The 22,384-nt window shown below is 45.9% G+C and overlaps 1 protein-coding gene across 4 annotated transcripts in view; it reads left to right on the forward strand.

The window, feature by feature from the left end:
• The window catches only part of LOC309351926 (aldo-keto reductase family 1 member C3-like), a 47,390-nt gene that overhangs the window by 14,035 nt on the left and 10,971 nt on the right, over window positions 1-22,384 (forward strand). For 2 of the 4 annotated variants that reach the window (XM_081880130.1, XM_081880131.1), the window contains one exon: window positions 665-745. In XM_081880130.1, the coding sequence (XP_081736256.1) occupies window positions 665-707 (43 nt within the window). In that variant the 3' untranslated portion in view covers window positions 708-745. Of the gene's footprint in view, window positions 1-664; window positions 746-3,392; window positions 3,631-6,441; window positions 6,610-7,269; window positions 7,387-10,269; window positions 10,348-10,563; window positions 10,687-12,030; window positions 12,141-14,305; window positions 14,472-15,881; window positions 15,979-22,384 lie in introns of those variants that run through there. The other 2 variants (XM_081880133.1, XM_081880132.1) reach the window with 2 other exon arrangements.

Genomic DNA, 22,384 nt, shown 5'->3' on the forward strand with positions numbered 1-22,384 from the left:
AAATTATATCAGGAATAACTGTGGAGACGAAAACCCCATGCATTGTTGGAGTGGGGTGCAAGTGTACGGACAAGTGTCCATGTCGCAGAATCATAGAAATGTTGACTTGGAAGGGACTACGGGGGTAATCCAGTCCAGCCTCCTGCAATGCAAGAATCTTTTGCCCAGCATGGGGCTCAAACCCATGGCCCTGAGGTCAAGAGTTTCCAAGCTCTACCGACTTAGCTATCCCAGTCCTATTTGACCTAGACAGGCTTCATTACATGCCAGGAAGGGACTCCTAAAACAGCATTTGTCCTTCTGCCCCTACCTGAAAGTCTCAAAAAGGCGCTGGGGAAGAGGAGAGAGACCTTTGACCCAACCCTCTTGTACCACTTTGATCAGCAACCAGGGCTGTATTCATCATCTAGGGGTTATTTTCTCTAGTGAGAAGATGGACATATGATCATCCCGATATTTCAAGTTTTAGATTGTAATATTGTGGACCATTTTGGCTTTCAGCCTCCCAGATTTTCAGCAGGGTGGGCATTTGATGGCAAACTCGGGGAGCTTATAATGCACTGTGCGAAATGGTCTCATGAGGCAATGGCTGGCAACAGATCAATTTTTGTTGCTTGTACATCTTCCCCACCCTGAGGGTTGACTCTCTTTTGTTTTGTTTCAGGTTTGCTGGTCACCCAGAGTATTACCCACCAGATGTGGAATAAGGACTCGTCTCCCATCTCTAATTGATCTCCAATTCTTAGGAACCACCATAGTTCCATTGCACTCACAGTATCAAAAATATGTTTTGGCAAAAGTTAAATCTACTCTAACAGAGCTTTGCAAATGATTCCTGGCTTTAATCTGGAGGTAAAGGAGAAATAGGGAAATACGAGGAACCTTGTTGTTGACACTTTCAGAGCTACCAGTTTCCACTGCACACATATTGGTTTAATAAGCATTCCCTGTGCTGGAGTGGCAAATTTAGAGGTGTGGAAGCTTATAGGCACATCCATATGCTCTGTCCAGAAATGCAGGCAAATCCTCATATACACCAGCATGCATACACCCCAAAAGAGCTTCAGTATATAGTATAATATTTCATTAGGATCTGCTGACAGTCATATAACTCTATTGAATTTTAAACAGATTGAGCTTTAATCATCTTCAGACAACTGACAGGCGACCCATGGATTTCATGTAGAAATGCATACAATTTTGCAAAAAAGCATTACCATTTAAACCTCTATCGTGAAGTCGTAACCTCATTAAAGAAAAAAAATATACAGCCTCTGCTACATTATTTCCCCCATTCTCTAATTTATTCTATGCTAATCTATTGCATCACAAACAAAAGAGAATTCTGAAACCCTTTCTACCACATCACTAACTTGTCAGACCAAGAAAGCTCCATCAGTTATCCAGTAACTTCATCTGATGAGGCCATTGCATCTGCTGTGGAAAAGGTGATGGATCTACACTCCCTGTGTTCCCCCTCCAATGCACTGTTGGTCATTCCCTCTGCCCAGGGACTCCTGAAAACTGTGGTACTATGAAGGGGCTGTCACCTAAAGATGTAGGTACTTTTGTCTGTACATCTGCAAAGTCCATTTAGTCAGAAAGAGGACAAACAATGCTCTTTCTTTATCTAGCAATATATGCATTGGTACAACTGCTTGAAATAATAAGACAAGGAAGGGTAGAGTTGTATTTGTGGCAGCTTTCATCTGAGCATGGATTGCCATCATCAGAACTCGTATCCACACTGTAAAGATAGGAATGCAATAGCCTGGTCTTCTCCTTAGGGTATCCTGGGTAGTCCCATTTGGTGAACTTAAGGTTTGCTAATAGAGAAATTTCAGCACCTTGACTAAACGACTCAGGCATAGGAGCCAACTCCACTCATCTGACTGGGCTGCCCCAACCAATCTGGGCAGCTTTCAACATATATAAAAACATTAAACATTAAAAAACTTCCCTACACAGGGCTGCTTTCAGATGTCTTCTAAAGTAGGTACAGTTAATAATCTCCTTGGCTCAGCGGTCACATAACTCCATACCCTCTGTTAAAAATAGGGGTTAAACCACAGAGCCTAGGACCTGCCGATCAGAAGGTCGGCGGTTCGAATCCCCGCAACGGGGTGAGCTCCCATTGCTCGGTCCCTGCTCCTGCCAACCTAGCAGTTCGAAAGCACGTCAAGTGGGAAGGTAAATAGTGTTTCTGTGTGCTGCTCTGGTTCGCCAGAAGCGGCTTAGTCATGCTGGCCACACGACCTGGAAGTTGTACGCCGGTCCCTCGGCCAATAAAGCAAAATGAGCGCCGCAACCCCAGAGTCAGTCACAACTGGACCTAATGGTCAGGGGTCCCTTTACCTTTACCTTAAGGAAAAGAGGGACATTCCAGGATCAAATCAGAAACTAGGATGGTTTCTGTTAATCTGGGACTGTCCCTGGAAAATAGGGACACTTGGAGAGTCTGTTACATCCTTTTCCCCCTCCTTTGGCATACAGAGCATTCTGCTTTGTTAAGTCAACAGACACCTCCACATATTTCATTGGCTATTTTGTTTCTGAGTATATTTGTTTCATTTCAATACCTCTGCCTGAAGATCTGCTTAGCTTTGAGGCCTGCTTCTCCCATGTCTAACAGTTAACATGTCAAAGTTTATGACAGGTCTCAAAATAGTTTTATCAGAACAATATTAATAATAAAGAGATGAAATCCCCCCCCCATCAGTCAACTATCATTTGCCCTGCAAAAGCAATGCTAAGTCACCAATCAAAGCCATTGGTGTTTCGGGAGACACTGTGGTGAAAATTAAGAAACTTTGGTATAGTTAACATGTGCCATTTGTAAGCACTGCAACTCTTCATTGGAATCACATTAATCCAAAGTCTGGAGCAAGATAGGGAGTGTCCCTGCCCTTCTTTCTAGCTTCAACAGAACATTGGCTTAGTCACTTCCCTTTCATCATATCTAAGGAAGATGTTTCCTTAAAATGCATATTTCACAGGCATTACGTAACACACAAAGGGCAATATGCTAGCTAAAAGATTATAAAAATTAAAATATAAATCATTAGCAATAATATATGTAAATTTTGTTTTAAACATAATATTTTTATTCCTTGGCTTGGGGGGGGGGCTATCAAAATACAAGAGTTTTTTAAGGGTGCCTGAACGCTGTGTGGGACAAATGCTTAAGTCCACTCACCCATCTGCTTTCCTTTATTGGAAGGCAAAGAAGAACAACAAGAAGAACAGGAAGAAGATAGCTATTATCTATCCTGTGACAGCAATGCTGAGAAGTCAGCAATGAAAGCTGCTGGTGTACCAAAGGACATTCTGCTGAAAATTACTCATAAAAATTTGGGCATAGGTTTCCCCGCCTTTCTCTCTCATTTCTTCAGGGTATTTGCATAGACACTCCCCTCCTATCGTGCCAACAGAAGACATTTCATTGGAAACAGGAACTTTATTCGTCTCACTCGAGTTTTTCCTACAAGAGTGTTGATCAGTTTCAGCCTGCAGCCAAGAACTGAACAAGCACAGAAGCAGAAAATGGCACTTAGTAAAGACCGTGGCATTACAATGAATGATGGGAACAAAATCCCCGTATTGGGGTTTGGAACCTATTCCCCGGATGCTGTAAGTAACACATTTAACTCTCATGATTGTAGTAACTTGTTTTTGAAGAGCAAAATGCCTGCCAGCTGCTGGGTGCTTCATACATTGGAAAGCACAGCACGAGATGCCTCACCTGATCTGAGAAACCAATTGTGCGTGAGAACTTCTTGGGTCACAGCAGCCAAGAATGCAACAGATCCCTTGCAGCACATAAAGCGCTGCTTCTCATTCAACAAGGGTCCTCTGCCAGCAAATTCAGGAGCAAATAATGTTTTGTGCAAGACTTGGATAGTTTGTAGCTGAGAAACAGTTTCCAGTGTGAATTGCTGCAGGATTCAAAGTACCCAGTGCAAAATTTCTAGTGGTTTTTTAAAAAATATTCCTATAGAACCAAAAGTGCCCACTATTAGTTTTGTTGGGAGTAACAATATTATCCAAAATTACCAGGCATTAGCTAACTATTTTGGACACTAACAATAAATATAGAATCAATTCTTTATCCAAACCATCTTCATTCGGTCCATTCCATATCACCAGCAACGCAAATGAAGGGATTAGTGTCAATTCTTGTTTTGTAATGAAATTAATTTCTAGGAACATCATGAATTTACCAAATAAAAGCAACCACTCAGTTTTTTGAAGGAATTTTCCTTTTTCCATTTTTCCAATTCATATGTCTGCTCTGAGGGACGCGGGTGGCGCTGTGGGTTAAATCACAGAGCCTAGGACTTGCTTTTTTTTTTAATATTTATTAAACTTTTTCAATACAAATGTAAAAATAATAAACAATATAACATGTATCAACATAGTTTCATAACTTCTTTGGACTCCCTCGCGTCTCCCGCTCCCACTTACATCATTGTAAATTTTTACCAGCAATTTATCATCTTGTTTACGTTCTTATGCCCCGTTCATTTAAGTATAATCTAATAGTTCTCCAGAAGGTTTACATTTCTCACTTGTCATCCCAATTCCGTCTAGTTTAGTGGTGCTCAATTATTTATAATCTAGCATCCTTCTTAACATTCAACCAAATTACAGTATTTTTGCAAATACATCTTAAATTTCTTCCAATCTTCTTCAACCCTCTCCTCTCCCAGGTCTCGGATTCTGCCAGTCATCTCGGCCAGTTGCATATAGTCCATCAGCTGCATCTGCCATTCTTCCAGTGTGGGTAGATCTTGCGTTTTCCAGTTCTTAGCGATGAGTATCCTTGCTGCCGTTGTTGCATACATAAAAAATGTTCGGTCCTTCTTTAGCACCTTCTGACCGACAATACCCAAAAGGAAGGCCTCTGGTTTCTTAGTGAAGGTATACTTAAATACCTTTTTCAACTCATTATATATCATTTCCCAGAAAGCCTTCACTTTAGGGCAAGTCCACCAGAGGTGAAAGAATGTTCCTTCACTTTCCTTACATTTCCAACATTTATTTTCAGACAAATGGTATATTTTGGCAAGTTTAACTGGGGTCATGTACCATCTATATATCATTTTCATTACATTTTCCTTCAGAGCATTACATGCAGTGAAGTTCAGCCCAGTGGTCCACAACCTTTCCCAGTCCTCAAACATAATGTTATGCCCACTTTATCATAGCCGATTTAACCATTTTGTCTTGTGTATTCCATTTTAACAGCAAGTTATACATTCTTGGAGCCTAGGACTTGCTGATCAGAAGGTCGGTGGTTTGAATCCCAGTGACAGGCTGAGCTCCCATCGCTCCGTCCCTGCTTCTGCCAACCTAGCAGTTCGAAAGCACGCCAAAGTGCAAGGAGATAAATAGGTACCGCTCCGGCGGAAAGGTAAACGGTGTTTCCGTGCGCTGCTCTGGTTCACCAGAAGCAGCTTAGTAATGCTGGCCACATGACCCGGAAGCTGTACGCCAGCTCCCTCAGCCAATAAAGCGAGATGAGCTCCACAACCTCGGAGTCAGCCATGACTGGACCTAATGGTCAGGGGTCCTTTACCTATGTCTGCTCTATTCACATACTATGTGAGGGTAGAATCTATTTTATACAAAGAGATACATACTGATGAAGAGACAGGTATGCAAATCTCTTGGAAATGGCCCCTTAAATATGAGTAGTTATGGCAATGAATTAAGCAGCTCTGCGCCAGAGGGCAAATGGGTGGGTAGTTAGAAAGACAAAACCTAGGGGGGGGGGGTGTGAGAGAGAGAGAGAGAGATCCAGGAGTTGGAAGCAGAAAGCAGGCTGGGCAGCTGAGAGATGGAGCCAAGACTGATTTCTGCTGGAATCCAAGGCTATGGCTGTGGGAGAAGCAAGTTAATACTGTGAACCCCTCCATCCTTGTTGCTGGCATCTGTCTCAAGACACAATGGAGTGTGCCTCTGGGGGAAAGTCAAGCTGCTGTGTTAGCAGCACCAAAGTGACCTCCCTGGGGTGCAAGCCTGGGCAGTGAGTATGAAGGTCCTGGGCTGCCCAGATGAAAAGGCTTCCCTCTCATCCTCGCTGATGTGATCCAGTGGGAAGCAGAGCAAGACATTTGGCACTACCTTGGCTGCAGGAGTTGCCACAAGGAGGCTTGCAATGCACCACCTAACCATCTTAGGTCCTCCACCATGGAGAGGACCCAGGCACCATCAGGGCTGGATCTACACGCATCAAATAAGCGTTTCAGTTTAAAGTGTTGTAAATTTAAACAGGGAAAACAGGTATTTAAAAACGGGACTCCACGTCGCCATTTGGTGGCAAAATATTATATCGCACATACAACGCGTATATAAATGTTACTTACAGGTACCCTTTGATATAAATTTCCCCACTGAAGCAAAGACCTTGACTAACCTTTTTACCTTTTCAACTGGCAGGTTCAAAAAAGCAAGTGTGAGGAGGCTACAAAGATAGCAATAGAATTCGGCTTCCGTCATATTGATGGCGCATATGTATACCAGACAGAGGAACAAGTTGGGCGGGCCGTTCGTGCGAAGATTTCAGACGGAACAGTAAAAAGGGAAGACATTTTCTACACTGGAAAAGTGAGTTTAATATTTTTTATTTTTTTATTTTAAAGGGTAGAATATAGTGACTGCATCATGATGCAATTGCATATTTCACAGACATTATTTAACAAAATCGGAGCAAAATGCCCCTCCCTATATAAACCTACCCGGATTCAGTGTTCATCCTCTAAGGCTCTTCTTCGTGTGCCTCCTCCATGTGAGGCTCGGAGGGCGGAAACATGAGAACGGGGCCTTTTCTGCATGGCTCCCCATTTCGGGAATGTTCTCTGCAGGGGGGTTCATTATACACCTGTAGGCGCCAGGTGAAAATGTTCCTCTTCAACCAGGCCTTGGACTGATTCAATTTCTACACCCTTTTTAAACCTGTTTGTGGGAGGAGGGATTCTGTTTTGATTATTTATTTGTGCTTTTATCTTGTGAACCACCCTGAGAACTTTTGGTGAAGGGCAATATAGAAATTTAATAAATAAATAGTAAAAATATTGTTTATTAGCGATAATGATTTTTTTAATTACTTTACCTCACCACAGCAATTCAACATACTCTTCAGAACAATATTTGAGTTTGCCCTTAACATTGTGCACACTAGAATAGTCATTTGCGGCAGCTAAATTGTCTGAGACCCAAAAACTCTATGGCTCTATGAAAATATAAATATCTTTATATTTTTGACAGCTTTGGAGTACCTTTCACTGCCCTGAGCTAGTTCGGAAATGCTTAGAAGAATCCCTGAAGAAACTCCAGTTTGACCACATGGATCTGTTCATAATTCGCAATCCATTTTCTATGAAGGTAAATAATTATTGATGTCATAATGAAAGTATTGAGTATAATATTTGAATTGGGGGGGGCGGCAGGGAGAACCTACTAAAAATATTTTATTCCCTGAAGGAACATTGGGAATTGTCATTTCCTAGAGATGCTGACAGTTCTCTGCTATACTATATCTCAATCAAAGAATGATCACTCCCAGATTTGGGGGGAGAAACCATGCCAGTTAAAGAAAACATCTGCATTTAGTGATTACATTAACCACATGGGCATCATAAGAAAGAAATCGTGTGCAGAGCAGGACTTGGCAAGTGTGGGATAAATGGGTTAGGAAAGCTTAGCAGAAATGACCGTGCCTTGCTGTTGTAACTACTTGCATTGCAAAGAAAGAGAAAACTTGTTGTAATAGCCAAAACATAATGCCTTATAAAGTATTAGGACGGTTTGTGGGTGACTCGGGACCATGAAGGAAAATGGAGAACAGTTAGAAAGCTGTTCTGTATGCTTAAAAGGGCTATACAGTGGTACCTTGGGTTAAGAACTTAATTCGTTCCGGAGGTCCGTTTTTAACCTGAAACTGTTCTTAACCTGAGGTACCACTTTAACTAATGGGGCCTCCTGCTGCCGCCGCACAACTCCTGTTCTCATCCTGAAGCAAAGTTCTTAACCCAAGGTACTATTTCTGGGTTTGTGGTGTCTGTAACCTGAAGCGTCTGTAACCTGAAGCGTCTGTAACCTGAGGTATCACTGTATATCAAGGGGAAAATATGAAATAGGCGGACCAGGAAGTCTGTAAACTGCAATCTCCTAGCCAATAGGAGCACAGGCGTAGGAAAGTCAGGTGGTACCCAGTACAGAAAATTTCTTGTCACCCCCCCCCCCACACACACATTAATATTTATTTATTTATTTATTTTGCCTGCAAAAATGGTTTGACTTTATTTCATATTTTCTTAGAAAGAAATGTGGATTCTGGGCCTCTGATAACAAGTAGGCGACTGTGTACAGATACTTAAATCTACAGGATGGGTTGTGTTTTGGCTTGTGTTATTTTATTTATATTTACTGTTTATTTATTTAATAAAATTTATTTTTAAAAACCTGCAAAGTGGTTTACCAAAACAAAAAACAAAAAAATACCATAGCAGTAAAATCAAGAAAAATTAACAACCCTACTTTAAAACATACAAAAGCTAAAATATGAAGATTAAAATTACTTCAACTTCCTAAGCATCTAGGTATACGTGCCTAAATAAGAATCCTTTTAGCAGGTGCCCGAAAAGAGTCTAGCAAAGGCACGTGCTTTGTTGCAAAAGCTAGGGTGTTCCAAAGTGCAGGTGCTACCACACTAAACAACGCAGTATAGATATTATGTGGAACCTGTAGGAGTGCTTGAAACTACTGAAGATGAGGTTTTATTTATTGTGATTTCACCATGCTCTGTATTATCTGAAAAGGAAAACAATGAATTGAAATTTCAGCCTTTACGAAAGTTATAGACTATATGGGACTGGCAGAAATGACTGGCAGAATCCGAGACCAGGGAAAAGGGACGGCGGAAGAAGATTGGAAGAAATTTAAGGATTATCTTAAGAAATATTGTAAAATTATTGAATGATAGAACGATGTTGATTTAGAAATTAAGGGGTTTTCAGCTGTAATGATTAGGTATCAAGAAAAGAAAGATTAAAAATTGAATAGAAATTAGGGGAAGGATTTGCTGAATTGAATTAATTAGAGATTGGAATGCAGGAAGGGGAGGTATGAGGAGGTCGGGAAAATAAGTTTTATGAATTTAAGGGATTGAAATTATACTTGTTATCATATGTGTTTTGTATGTTTTGTATGTATTTTCATTTTTCTTGTTTTTTCTATTTTTGAAAGTTTTTGAAAACTTTAATAAATATTTTATAAAAACAAAAGAAATTTCAGCCTTTATGACATAAGAAAACGGCCAAGTAAACAGCTATTTTCGTGGAGGAGGGTCAAGATATTAACTGATATACATGAAATTCCATATATAGCTGTATAATCCCTAGTGTAGTAAGATAAGGCCTTTGGAGCAGGCATTTTCAAAAATAAGTTTTTATGAACCGCCCTAGTAGGGCAGTAATTGTTCCTTGATAATTTGTCACACACACCCTCCATGATGGCACCTGGGGTGCCGCCCCCCCTTCCTACGCCCCTGTGTAGGAGGGAAATTCAGATGGATATAAAGTACCTTTGATGTAAACAGGACAGAGCCCTCCCTCTTTACAGCACAAGCTGGGCGTTACCTGTGCAGCGCTGTCTCAAGAATAAACAGCTTTTGGTTTTGCCCGATCTCAGTTTCCGACTCCTTCTCCTCACAGAGCAATTGACTCCCTCTGGTGAGGATCCCTGGGGCAAATTTGTCTAACAACGAGGGAGTAAGGGAAAGAAAAAAGGGGATGGCGAGATGAGGACCTGTGCAGAGAGAGAAGACAGTTTGTTCTGTGGGGCATAGAAAGAATTAAAGCATGTTTGGGGAACCTGTGGCCTTCCAGATGTTCCTCAATTGCAACTCCTATCATCCCTGATCATTGTCCTTGCTGGCTGCAGCTGATGGGACTTGGAGGCCACCAAAGCCTGGAGATCCACTGATTCCCAATCTCTGGATTAAAAGAGACGATACTGATTTAATATTGCAATTTCCTGGCTAAAGTAATGCTTTATTCTTCTTGAATAAAGCTCTTGAATAAACAATATTGTGAAATGTGGTGCTTGTGATTTGAGTTTCCCACAGATCCTTGCACTGTAGTACCGGCTCTTGCAAGTTTATCTCCCTTTTTCTATCATTGTCCATTAGTATTAGATAGTATTACAGAGATAAGAGAACCTCTAGGCCTGACCTGCACTTATTCCCTCCGTCTCCTTCTTTTCCAGCCTGGACCAGATTTATTTCCCAAGGGAGAAGACAAAAAACCAATTTTTGACAATGTAGATCTTCAGAAGACATGGGAGGTAGGCGCTTGGGATTAGCAAATCCAGCCCTTGAGTCATTCGGATACAGAGCACAGTAGCCTTCCACCAGAGGAGGCATGTCCAGAACAATGACTCACACAATGGCTCCTATGAGAGCTGGTGAACTATAAGACTCCAATCTTAATCGGGGGAAAGGTGTGGCCTCAGCTATTCAACAAACATCACTCAACAAACATGTTGTGTTTACTTTGCCAGGCAATGGAGGCGTGCAAAGATGCCGGCTTGGTGAGGTCCATTGGAGTGTCCAACTTCACCTGTAAGCAGCTGCAAATGATCCTGAACAAGCCAGGGTTGAAATACAAGCCAGTGATAAACCAGGTCAAGTGTAATCGCCTTTTGAAGGGGCTTGTTCCAAACGCTGTCGAAAGCTTTTTGTGAGAGGAACTTTGTTTTGATGAACACAGCCATTCCCTTAAAAAACTTGCTTAAGGCTATAATGTTGCAGATCCAGTCACAAAAAGATATAGTTATGAGTTGTGGGGTAGACTCCCCTAAATTCCTGGAACCAGTAATGGCTTCTAATTTAATCAAAACCTCTGAATCCTCAGGGGGGGGAAGTACGGAGAAGTTCATTATGTTTGAAACAGGCATCTCAGGTAGAAGGAGGTCTACAAGCCGTCAGGGCCCACACAGCCTCTTGTGGGGACTCTGGAAGTTCTCAGTTGGGGAGCAAAGGGCTTTTGAGTTAGGCATCTGGGCAAAGCTGTTGCTCCCAAGCAGCCCTGATTCACTTGGACACTGGTGTATATCATGTAACCAAATGAAACCAGAGCAGGCTAGTCCAAGGCATGGAATCTGGTAGCTAAGCAGGAGTAATGGACTGACAATGAGATGTGTGCAACCGTGATCTCCCAGTACCACAGAGACAGTGGTACAGATAAAAAGGTAAAGGGACTCCTGACCATTAGGTCCAGTCACGGACAACTCTGGGGTTGCGGCGCTCATCTCGCTTTATTGGCTGAGGGAGCTGGCGTACAGCTTCTGGGTCATGTGGTCAGCATGACTAAGCCGCTTCTGGCAAACCAGAGCAGCGCATGGAAACACGGTTTACCTTCCCACCAGAGCGGTACCTATTTATCTACTTGCACTTTGATGTGCTTTTGAACTGCTAGGTTGGCAGGAGCAGGGACCAAGCAACAGGATCTCACCCCGTCGCGGGGATTCGAACGGCCAACCTTCTGATCAGCAAACTCTAGGCTCTGTGTTTTAACCCACAGCGCCACCCGCATCCCTAGTGGTATAATAATAATATTATTATTATAATTTATTATTTATACCCCACCCATCTCGCTGGGCTTCCCCAGCCACTCTGGGCGGCTTCCAAAAAAATATTAAAATACTGTAATATATCAGTGTGCCCAGGGTATTTCCAACAGGGCTGGAGTGACAGGAGATTGTGGGGGAATAAGCCCGTCCCCCATCTTCAGGTAACACATATTTCATGGATGAGGAGCATGGCAATGGAAACCACAAATGCAAGAATGGTAATCTAAAGATTCTGATACATTAGAAAACACAGCCCACTTTAAGAAAGGTAACAGCTGAATATTTCAAGAAATAATAGAATGGTTCTGCTTTTCTGTCTTTTCTTTATTTCACTGTATTCTTTGTTCCTTCTGAATTGTCACTTCTGGGTTGTGTTGGGGGATTTTGAATCTGCAGGTTGAATGCCATCCTTATCGGAACCAAAGCAAGATGCTGGCCTTCTGCAAGTCAAACGATATCATCATGGAAGGATATTGTGTCCTGGGATCCCAAAGGGACCCTAGCTGGTAAGAGATGAAGCCAAATTGTTTGGGCACCACCTCAGGGACCACCTATGTCGACTATTCCCCAAAATCTACATCAGCTCTGAAGATTGTAATCTTGGTCCCACAATTAATAAAGATCCCTATGGTGGATACCAGCACCAGGGCCTTTTCTGTAGTGGCCCCACAATTGGGGAATTAATTCCAGAGAGATTTACAAAGTTCTTCCCCTCCCATTTTAGACATTCTCAGAAACCTTCCCATTGCTGATGTGTGTTTTTTTAAATAACTGCTTGACTTCTCCCAAACATATGTTTTTAAATGTTGCAGGCAGGGGGCTATTTAATAATTTCTGCTTCTGAAATTTTGTGCTGTTTTTCAATCATATTTACATTATCTTTAATGTTGCTTTAAGCTGTAGAATGGCAGGGATGAAAGGACCCTGCATCCAGGCTTGCATTTACTGTAAATAATTATAGCATTTCTCTTTTTACATAGCTTATTTTGTGTGTCTCAGAATTTTGAATTGCGTGATGAGTTCCCACCCTCCCCCAGTGGAAATAAAGACACATGACACAATTAATCAATGGTTAATGGGCTAAATAAGGCCACAAATTGGTTACAGGTGATGAGCGGTATTGGCTTAGGCATTGGTCCTAACCGACTATCCGGCTTCAGCCTGTTTGCTTGAAGTCTGGGAAGGGTTAACCACCAGTAGGGGGAGTCCTGCTGATGCACATCAACTTGGATCACCCCCGGGGTCACCGATCGAGGGCTTGTCTTGGGGCCTCACCTCCATAGGCTTCGGACAGGGCCACGCCCCCCAGAATCCTTTATTGGACTTCCCTTCAATATGGCACTTCCTCCCCCCTTCATCTACATAACAATATCAATGCCAATGCCTATCTGCCAATGCCAAGGAAGTTGTGATGATTTGCTATGAGGTAGATGAAAAACCAAGTGGCTGGTGCCAATTTGCCAAGTGGAAAAAAATCCTACCAGGCCCCTTAACGGCGACCAATTGAGGTCCATGGCAAGGTCATTACGGGAGGGTGGGAAACCGGAACAGCTGGAGGCGGCAAAAGAGGGAGATCCCCGGCCACCCCTGTGTTAAATTGGGCAGGCCACACACCCCGAGCCAGCCGATTGGCTGTCCAGGGAATGACGCATCCAGGGATTCCCTCAATCACGTGAGGGCTGAGAGCCAGCCACCGTGTGCGTGGTGGGGGCGTGCAGCCCGCAATCCCACCTCCTCTGAAGGCGGAAGTGGCTTTGTGTTGTTTATATCTACAGTGGTGCCCCGCAACACGAATGCCTCGCAAGACGGAAAACTCGCTAGACGAAAGAGTTTTCAGTTTTGGAGGTGCTTCACAAAACGAATTTCCTATGGGCTTGCTTCGCAAGACAAAAATGTCTTGCGAGTTCCTGCGGTTATTTTTCCCTCCCCCCCCTTTTTCTAAGCCGCTAAGCCACTTATCAGCTGATCCGCTAAGCCGCTTATCAGCTGATCCGCTAAGCCGCTTATCAGCTGATCCGCTAAGCCGCTTATCAGCTGATCCGCTAAGCCGCTAATAGCGCTAATCCTCTAATGGGCTTGCTTCGCAAGACGAAAAAACCACAAGACGAAGAGACTCGCAGAACGGATTCTTTTCGTCTTACGAGGCACCACTGTATATTGGAAACTACTTAAATGCTTATTTTTAACAAGTGGGACCAGCAACCAATATGGAGTTTTCGTTCAAGACAATGAGCTGTGCATTCCTCCAGGATCCTCCATTTCATTCAAACATCAAGTCTCCAACAAGCACACGTGATTCTTTGGGCCTTTCTTTCCCTCCTTAGGTTCCGCATCCCCCCCCCCCAAATACTGATTGTACTTAAGCAAAGAAAAAAACTCTCTTCTGTGCACAAATGCTACCATTTCGGCTACAGAATGATCCACGTGCAACGTATGAGTTTGCAATTTATTGGTGGAAGGGGTAGAGAACGATACTAAAAACTTATATTAATTCAAATCACCTAACCAAGCTTTAAATACAAAATATTTAGTGTATATTGCATGGACTAGGCTATACTGTATTAATTAATATTGCTGTCAAGCCAAGTGTCCCCCATCCTATATTTGTGCGTGTATATTTGTGAATCTTGACACCAGAAACACACCTTTTCTCCATGTTGCTCTCCAACAGGTTAAATCCAGACGCTCCTCCTCTGCTTGAAGACCCTCTGTTGGTTGCGATCGCCAAAAAGTACAACAAAAGCCCAGCTCTCGTGGCTATTCGCTACCAACTGCAGCGCGGCCTGGTGGTCCTGGTGAAGACCTACACCAGAAAGCGAATTGAGGAAAATGCCCAGGTAAAGCAATATATATAAATCCATTAAAAATACAATACTGAAAAAGCACGTCATTTGGACACTGTGATCTCACAGGTCACATTACTTGTGTGGGAGGGAAGATGCACATCTTGATTTGGGGACTCAAGATGTTGGAGGAGTTTCCAGCAGCGGGTATTCAGAAGCATCACTGCTTCTAACCATGAAAGCAGAGTTGCAACCATAATGACTAGCTAACTGTCAGGGAATGGACAGAGGAGGAATGATGGAGACCGCCTCCCCAGCCTGACCCTTCCAGAGATGAGGAAGACAGTATAGATTTAGAACAGTGGTTTGTGGGAGGTCACAGCTCAGAGGCAGATGAGGGGCAAAGTTGGAAAATGATGGATGAGGAGGAGAGGAGGAAGCAGAGCCAGAGCAACTGGCTGACATGTTATCACTAGAAAGCATTCCACACACCCCTTCTCCCAGAACCTGGCGAGTCTTAAAAGTAGGAGAGCAAAGGGCTTGGAGACAGATGGCCCTAAGTGGAAACCGTATGGTGGGTGGTGCTGTTGACGAATGGGGAGAAGGGGAATGAAGATTTACTCAGAGAAAAAAACCATTACAGTGGTACCTTGGGTTAAGTACTTAATTCGTTCCAGAGGTCCATATTTAACCTGAAACTGTTCTTAACCTGAAGCACCACTTTAGCTAATGGGGCCTCCTGCTGCTGCCGCACCGCCAGAGCACAATTACTGTTCTTATCCTTAAGCAAAGTTCTTAACCTGAAGCACTATTTCTGGCTTAGTGGAGTGTGTAACCTGAAGCGTATGTAACCTGAAACATATGTAACCTGAGGTACCACTGTACTACAAGAGGCTGAATTTCTAAGCCTCTCTCTATGACTATTGAATAAACAACACTGGTAAGAACTTCCTTGTCTTATCCATTATTGGCAATCTACTATGGGGAGTTGGATTCTCTGACACCCAACACTACTATTGGTATTCTTATCTACCATGAATTTGTCTAATGTTTAAAGCCATCCAAGTTGGTGGCTGTCACTGTCTCTCATGGAAGCAAGTTCAGTAGTTTAGCTATGAACTGCAAGAAGTACTGAACTACATTCGCTGGAGTATGACCTCCCCCATCCCTGACCATTGGACATGATGGCTGAGAGTGATGGGGAGTTGGAGTCCATCCACATCTGGGGGGCCACAGTTTCCCCACTCCTGTTCTATTGCAAACCTACATTACTATGAATATAAAATTCCCTCAGTGGGAGGACATCTGGGCTGAAGCTGTTAAATGAAGGAAATAAACTTTGGAAAGTGGTAGCAAAGTTCGCTTTGGTATCCTTGTTGCTGAAAAAGGTGCACAGCTCTGAGGTGCAAAAAGAAGACATGAGGTAAAAAAGCACCTCAGCATTTTATTTTCTCCCCCTCACAGGCATTTACTTTCCAGCTGTCTGAGGAGGATATGAAATCCATTGATGGCCTTCACAAAACATGAGCTTTTCAAAAGCGGAAATGTAAGTTGTTAAGTTGTGGGTTGACATAGCAGACGACACAGCGATTTCTCCAAGTAGCTCTTTATTTTGTAAGCTGGAATAGAACTGACTGCAAACAGCTCAGCCGGCCTGCTTTTATAGGCAGCCGGCTGTCAACATTGTAGCAACAACAGCCCAGAGTTTCCCGCCTAAAATAACTGACGTGGACCTGAGTGAAAACTATATACAGTATCCCCCTGCTGGCCCAGGGTGAAACTTCACTACATAACACCCCTCCCCACCGAGATAAGGCGTTAGTTACAATCGTAATGGTTTCCTTATATACAGCACTACGCGTAATGGTTCAATTAGGCACAAAAGCATATCGGTTACATTTCCCATACTTAGACCAACAGTGATACATGTCCAACAACATAGTCCTTTAAATAAGTTGGGCGCTTGGAAACTCTGCCAGACCACCGGGGACTGGTAGCCAAGTCCGGAGGGCCACACAGTTCTTGCTGAGGCTGTGGTGCGACCCTAGGTGGCGTTGGAACCAACTCCCCTGGATCCGCTGCTGTGGGTGGAGCCTCCACAAGTGGAGTGGTCTGAGTCTGTGGTAAGTCTGGCAGACCCTCTGAAGCGGCTTGGTTCGGCTCCACGCTGGCAGTTTGCGAGGGAGGTGTAGGTGGGGCCTCGCCATCTGTACGTGTCTCTTCTTGAGCCGCAAGCGCAGTTGGGGGCACCATGGTAGTGTCCAAGTCCCCAACCCTGCGCCTAAGCTGGTCTATGTGCCGTCGCCACAAGCGTCCGTCTTTGAGTGCCACCTGGTACGAGCGAGGTCCAGTGACTCCCACTACTGTGGCTGGCACCCAAGGAATGTCCCCCACATAGTTCCGGGCAAAGACCTGGTTTCCTGGGACAAATGACCGTGGCGCGTTGGCACAGCCTGGTGGTTCAGCGACAGCAAAGTCCAGGTGTAGCCGGTCGAGCGGTGACCTGAGGCGGCGGCCCATAAGCAGTTCAGCAGGACTCCGCCCTGTGGCCGCATGAGGGGTGATGTGTTGCACGAACAAGTATTCAGCGACCCACTCATGCCAGTCTCCCCGGTCCAGGCGCGCCAGTGCCTCTTTTGCCGAGCGCACCATTCTTTCCGCTTGCCCGTTGCTGGATGGATGAAAGGGTGCCGTTAGGGCATGGCGGATGCCCAGTCCCAAAAGATACCGCTCAAACGTGCCTGACGTGAACTGCGGTCCGTTGTCAGAGACAAGGACATCAGGACACCCATGCGTTGCAAACAGACCTCGCAGCACCCGGATGACGGCTTCGGTAGTGGTGGAGGGCATCAGGGCGACCTCCAGCCATTTGGAATAGGCGTCCACCACTACCATAAAGGTCCGGCCGTGAAAGGGGCCAGCCAGTTCGATGTGCACCCTCGACCAGGGTGTCTTTGGCGTCTCCCAGGGGTGTCCCTTAGCTGCCGGTGGTGCAGGCCTCGACTCTTGGCACGCTTGACAGGCGGACACCCAGGCAGTGATGGCATCGTCCATATTAGGCCACCAGACGTAACACCGAGCCAACGCCTTCATTTTGACAATTCCCGGGTGGCCAACGTGCAGAGCCTCCAGGACGCGCTGACGGAGTCCCTGGGGAATCACGATGCGGTCTCCCCACAGCAGACAGCCGCGATGAGCTGAGAGTTCATGTTGTCTGGTTGCGAAGGGCTGGAACTCCGATGCAAAAGGCCCTTGTGGCCACCCCCTCCACACCCAGTTGAGCACCCGGCTGATGGTGCGATCCTGGGCAGACGCGGAGGCCACAGTGGCAGCCGATACAGGCGCTGCCGGAAGATCCTCAATCAGAAGGAGCGATGAAGCTGGAGCCGGGTCTTCCACAAATGCTGGAAGAGGGCAACGGCTGAGGGCGTCGGCATGGCCCATCGATTTCCCTGGGCGATGGATGAGCCGGTAGTGGTAGGCAGCCAGGAAAACAGTCCATCGCAGCATGCGTGGCGAGAGGACCGGTGGAGTTGGACGATCACCGGCGAGGAGGCCTAGGAGTGGCTTGTGGTCAGTGATGAGGTCAAAAGTCCTGCCATAGAGGTATTCATGGAACCTCTTCACTCCAGCCACAAGTGCCAGTGCCTCCTTGTCGAGCTGGCTGTAATTCCGTTCCGTCGGAGATAAGTAGGCGAGCGGTGCTTCTCTTCCGTCTGGAAAACGGTGACTAAGGACAGCACCGATGCCAAAAGGTGAGGCGTCGCAGGCAAGGACCAGCGGCCTGGATTCACTGTACTGTACCAGCACACTGTCTGATGAAAGGAGAGCCTTGACCACGTTGAAGGCCGCCGTCTCCCGATGACCCCAGGCCCAAGGCGTTTTTGTGCTAAGGAGTCGGTGAAGAGGCTCAGCCACTGTGGCTTTGTGGGGCAGGAACATGTTATAAAAGTTCAGCAGCCCCAGGAATGCCTGCAACTCCATCTTGTTCTTTGGGGTGGGGGCCTGCTGGATAGCGTGGATCTTGGATGTGGTCGGGTGAAGGCCGGAGGCATCAATAAGATAGCCCAGGAACTCTACCTGTGGAACAGCGATCTGGCACTTTTCCCTCTTTACCTTGAGCCCGGCCTCTTGGAACCTGGTCAGCACGGCACGGAGGTGCTCGAACAGCTGCTGGTGTGAGTCTGCAGACACCAAGACGTCATCAAAATATGGTACCACGCCCGGAAGCCCTTGCAGGAGACGCTCCATAAGGCTTTGGAAGATGCCAGGAGCCACACTCACTCCGAACTGCAACCGGCGGCAACGGAATGCCCCCCGGTGGGTGATGATCGTCTGGGCTTCAGCAGTGGCATCATCAATGGGCAGTTGTTGATAGGCTTGGGCAAGGTCCAGCTTAGCGAAGACCTTACCCTCACCCAGGGAATGCAGCAGGTGTTGGACAACAGGAACCGGATAAGCTTGCTGCTGAAGTGCCTTGTTGATCGTGCACTTGTAGTCAGCGCAGATTCTCACCGACCCATCTGGCTTGACAGGCGTGACGATGGGGGTTTCCCACTTGGCGTGGTCAACCGGCTCCAAAACTCCTTGGGCGATCAGTTTGTCCAGTTGTTCGTCCACCTTAGCCTTGAGAGCAAAGGGAACCCGGCGTGGCTTTAGCTTGATGGGGGCGACTTGTGGATCAAGGCTAAAGGAGATGGGCGTACCAAGGTGCCATCGAAAACCTCGGCAAAGTCTTTGACCAGACCCTCAGTCTCTGTGTTAGAGATGCAGTTGATGCCGGTGACTTCCAGGCCGAGGGCATCAAACCAGTCTAGCCCTAGGAGGCTTGGCCGCTGACCTTCGACCACCACCAACCGGAGCAGGCCCGAAAAATCCTTGAAGGCAATCCGGAACCGGCCAACGCCTACCACGGGAATGTCGTTTCCCTGGTAGTCTCTCAGGTGTACGCGGTGAGAGTCGAGTTGCCTTTTGGACACTCTGGGTACCAGTCTTTTGATGGTGCTCCATGACACGATGGACAGGGCAGACCCGGTGTCGATCTCCATGTCACATGGAGCTCCTTCAATGAGCACCGTGACGTTCAGCTTGCGTCGCGTAGGCGAGTCGGTTTGGCCAATTGTGGTTCCAGACGGGCAGCGGCAGTTGGTGAGAGCGAAACAACTTTCCTTGGCAGACTGGAGTGAAGACTTGGACTTGCGAGTCGATGAAGGGGGAGTGTCAGACTGAGCCGATCGGCAGACCTTAGCGTTGTGGCCCCTTCTGGAACACTTCCTACAGATGACGTCTCTGAATCGACACTTGGCACGGGAATGGTTGCCTCCGCAGCCGGCACATTCCGGTTGGCCCTTGGACTTCTGTTGGAACTTCCTGCGCTCCCGCTTTGTCTGGTGCACGTCATCGTCTTCACTGGAGGATGCCTCATCACTGCTGGCCTCTTCATGATGCACCAGAACTGGCTCCCTAGCAAGACGCGGGCTGCTGGACTTGCGGATCTCCTAGGCGGAGCGTTCAGCACCTTCTGAGGCCACAGCCTCCTCAATGGCTTTCTGTAGCGTGAGGTCTGGCTTGGCGAGGAGACGCCGTTGCAGATGGATGTCCCGGACCCCGCAGACGATTCGATCCATCAGGGCATCGTCTAAGTCTCGGAACTCACAGTGCATTGGAGCCTGTCGCAGGGCGGTGGTGTAGTTGTTGATTGACTCCCCCTCTGCCTGGTTCCGGTGGTAGAACGCATGGCGGGCAGCAATCTTGGACGGCTTTGGTGCGTAGTGGTTGTGGAGCTTCTCTTGGATCGTGTCCCATGGTGTTGCCTGGACTGCTTCAGGCGCAACCAATGCTCGGGCCGTCTCAAACACCTCAGGCCCACAGAGGCTGAGGAATAGGCCCCGCTTCCGATCCTTTGATACTGCTGTCAGCTCGTTGGCTTGGAGGTAGCAGTCGAACCGAGCGAGGTAGGAGTCCCATGATTCAGAGGCTGGCGCAAACGGCGGTAGAGGCACAAGTGAAGCCATGATTCCGATGCCGGCGTGAAGGGCGATGGATGGAACACAGTGCTCTTAGCCAGAACAGTCAGCTCTGAATTGGTTCTGTCCAGTGATTTCGCTCAGTGATTTCACTCTGTGATTCAGCTCAGTGATTCAGCTCAGTTCAGAGGCTGGCCGCATCTGGCTGTGCTCTGATGTCCATCGATCCCATCCTCGTCGCCAGTGTTAAGTTGTGGGTTGACATAGCAGACGACACAGCGATTTCTCCAAGTAGCTCTTTATTTTGTAAGCTGGAATAGAACTGACTGCAAACAGCTCAGCCGGCCTGCTTTTATAGGCAGCCGGCTGTCAACATTGTAGCAACAACAGCCCAGAGTTTCCCGCCTAAAATAACTGACGTGGACCTGAGTGAAAACTATATACAGTATCCCCCTGCTGGCCCAGGGTGAAACTTCACTACATAACATAAGTCATATTTAAATAGTATGCATATGGATACATAAAAGTGGTTCATGCAAGAATTCATACTGCGAGAGCAAAAGGAAGAAAAGATCTGACATATTTTAGTTGCTACTCTGTTTCTGAGTATATTTGTAAAGGGATTTAAAGGTATGTGCCATTACTCTGAATTCATCTTTTTGCCCAGAAACAAACTGACAACCAATGGATCCCATACAAAAAAAAAAAAAAATCTTATGCTCCCTTCAGCCAATGCATAATTTCCTTTTGTGGGAAATTAAAGTAGCTGGCCCTATGCATTGTTTTACAACTGCCCTCAAAACTGCCCCAAGTAAAGCCAATTATAGTACCATTGAGAGAATTCCAGGATGTTCCCCACAGTATTTAGAAGCCTCTAGGAAGGAGTGGAACTGGTAGTGGGCTAGCAACCCATATTTAGAGAGATCATCTCATTTGATTTTCTCTGCATGTGCATAAACTGGGAATGCAGGATCAACTTTCAGCCTCCCCGCTGAGTGGGCACTCAGTGGCAAACTTGGGGTGGTTACTATGTACTGTGTGAAATGGTCTTATGAGACAGTGGCTGGCAACTCATCAATATGCTTAGAGAATAACTTGCACTTAAATATTAGTAAGACAAAGGAGATGGTGTTGGACTTCCGGAGGAAGAGAGGGGAACCTGCCCCACTGTATATCGGGTGGGGGGTGGAGAGAGTCTCCTCCTTTAAATTCCTGGGAGTTCACCTTAGTGAGGACCTCACCTGGAAAATCAACATAACTCAGGTGGTCAGAAAGGCCCAACAGAGACTCCATTTCCTCAGGGTCTTGCAAAAGAATAATGTTAAACAGCAATCGATGAACTCCTTTTACCGGTCCACAATAGAAAGTGTCCTTTCATATTGTATCACAGTATGGTATGCTGCCCTGGTCTCTACAGAGGGTGGTGACTACAGCACATGATATCATGGGCTGTCCCTTGAGTCCACTAGATGACATCGCAAGGGACTGTTGCCTTAGGAGAGTGAGAAAAATTCTCAGGGATGACTCACACCCCAGCCATCACCTCTTTAATCTTCTACCCTCAGGCAGGAGATATAGGATAATCAGCCGTACCAACAGGCTAAAAAATAGCTTCTATCCGTGGCTGTTAGCCTGTTGAACGGAAAATAACATAGCGCAATTGACTTGTGAGGTGGTGCGTTGTTCGATAAGAGATTGAATGTTTGGGGGGGAGGCTTGTTTCTTTCTTTATTATTATTACGGCTATTAGCCCATAAAAAGTGTACAAACATAAAAGCACAGAAGCATAAAAACCAATACATCTAACAACAGAAGGGGAACACCACGATGCAAGGGTGGGTCATTGAGCAGTGACAAATAACAGCCTGGGGCCCGGAAAGATCCAAGGGGCGGTTAACAGAAAGGACGGTTCACAGAAAGGAAAACTGGAGACGAGATCCGTCATGCACTCTCATCATAACTGTCCGATTAGTTTTTGTTGTTGTTGTTGTTTTTTGGTGT

This window comes from Podarcis erhardii (genome assembly GCF_964252035.2).
Source record: "Podarcis erhardii genome assembly, chromosome: 10".
Classification (NCBI taxonomy): Eukaryota; Metazoa; Chordata; class Lepidosauria; order Squamata; family Lacertidae; genus Podarcis; species Podarcis erhardii.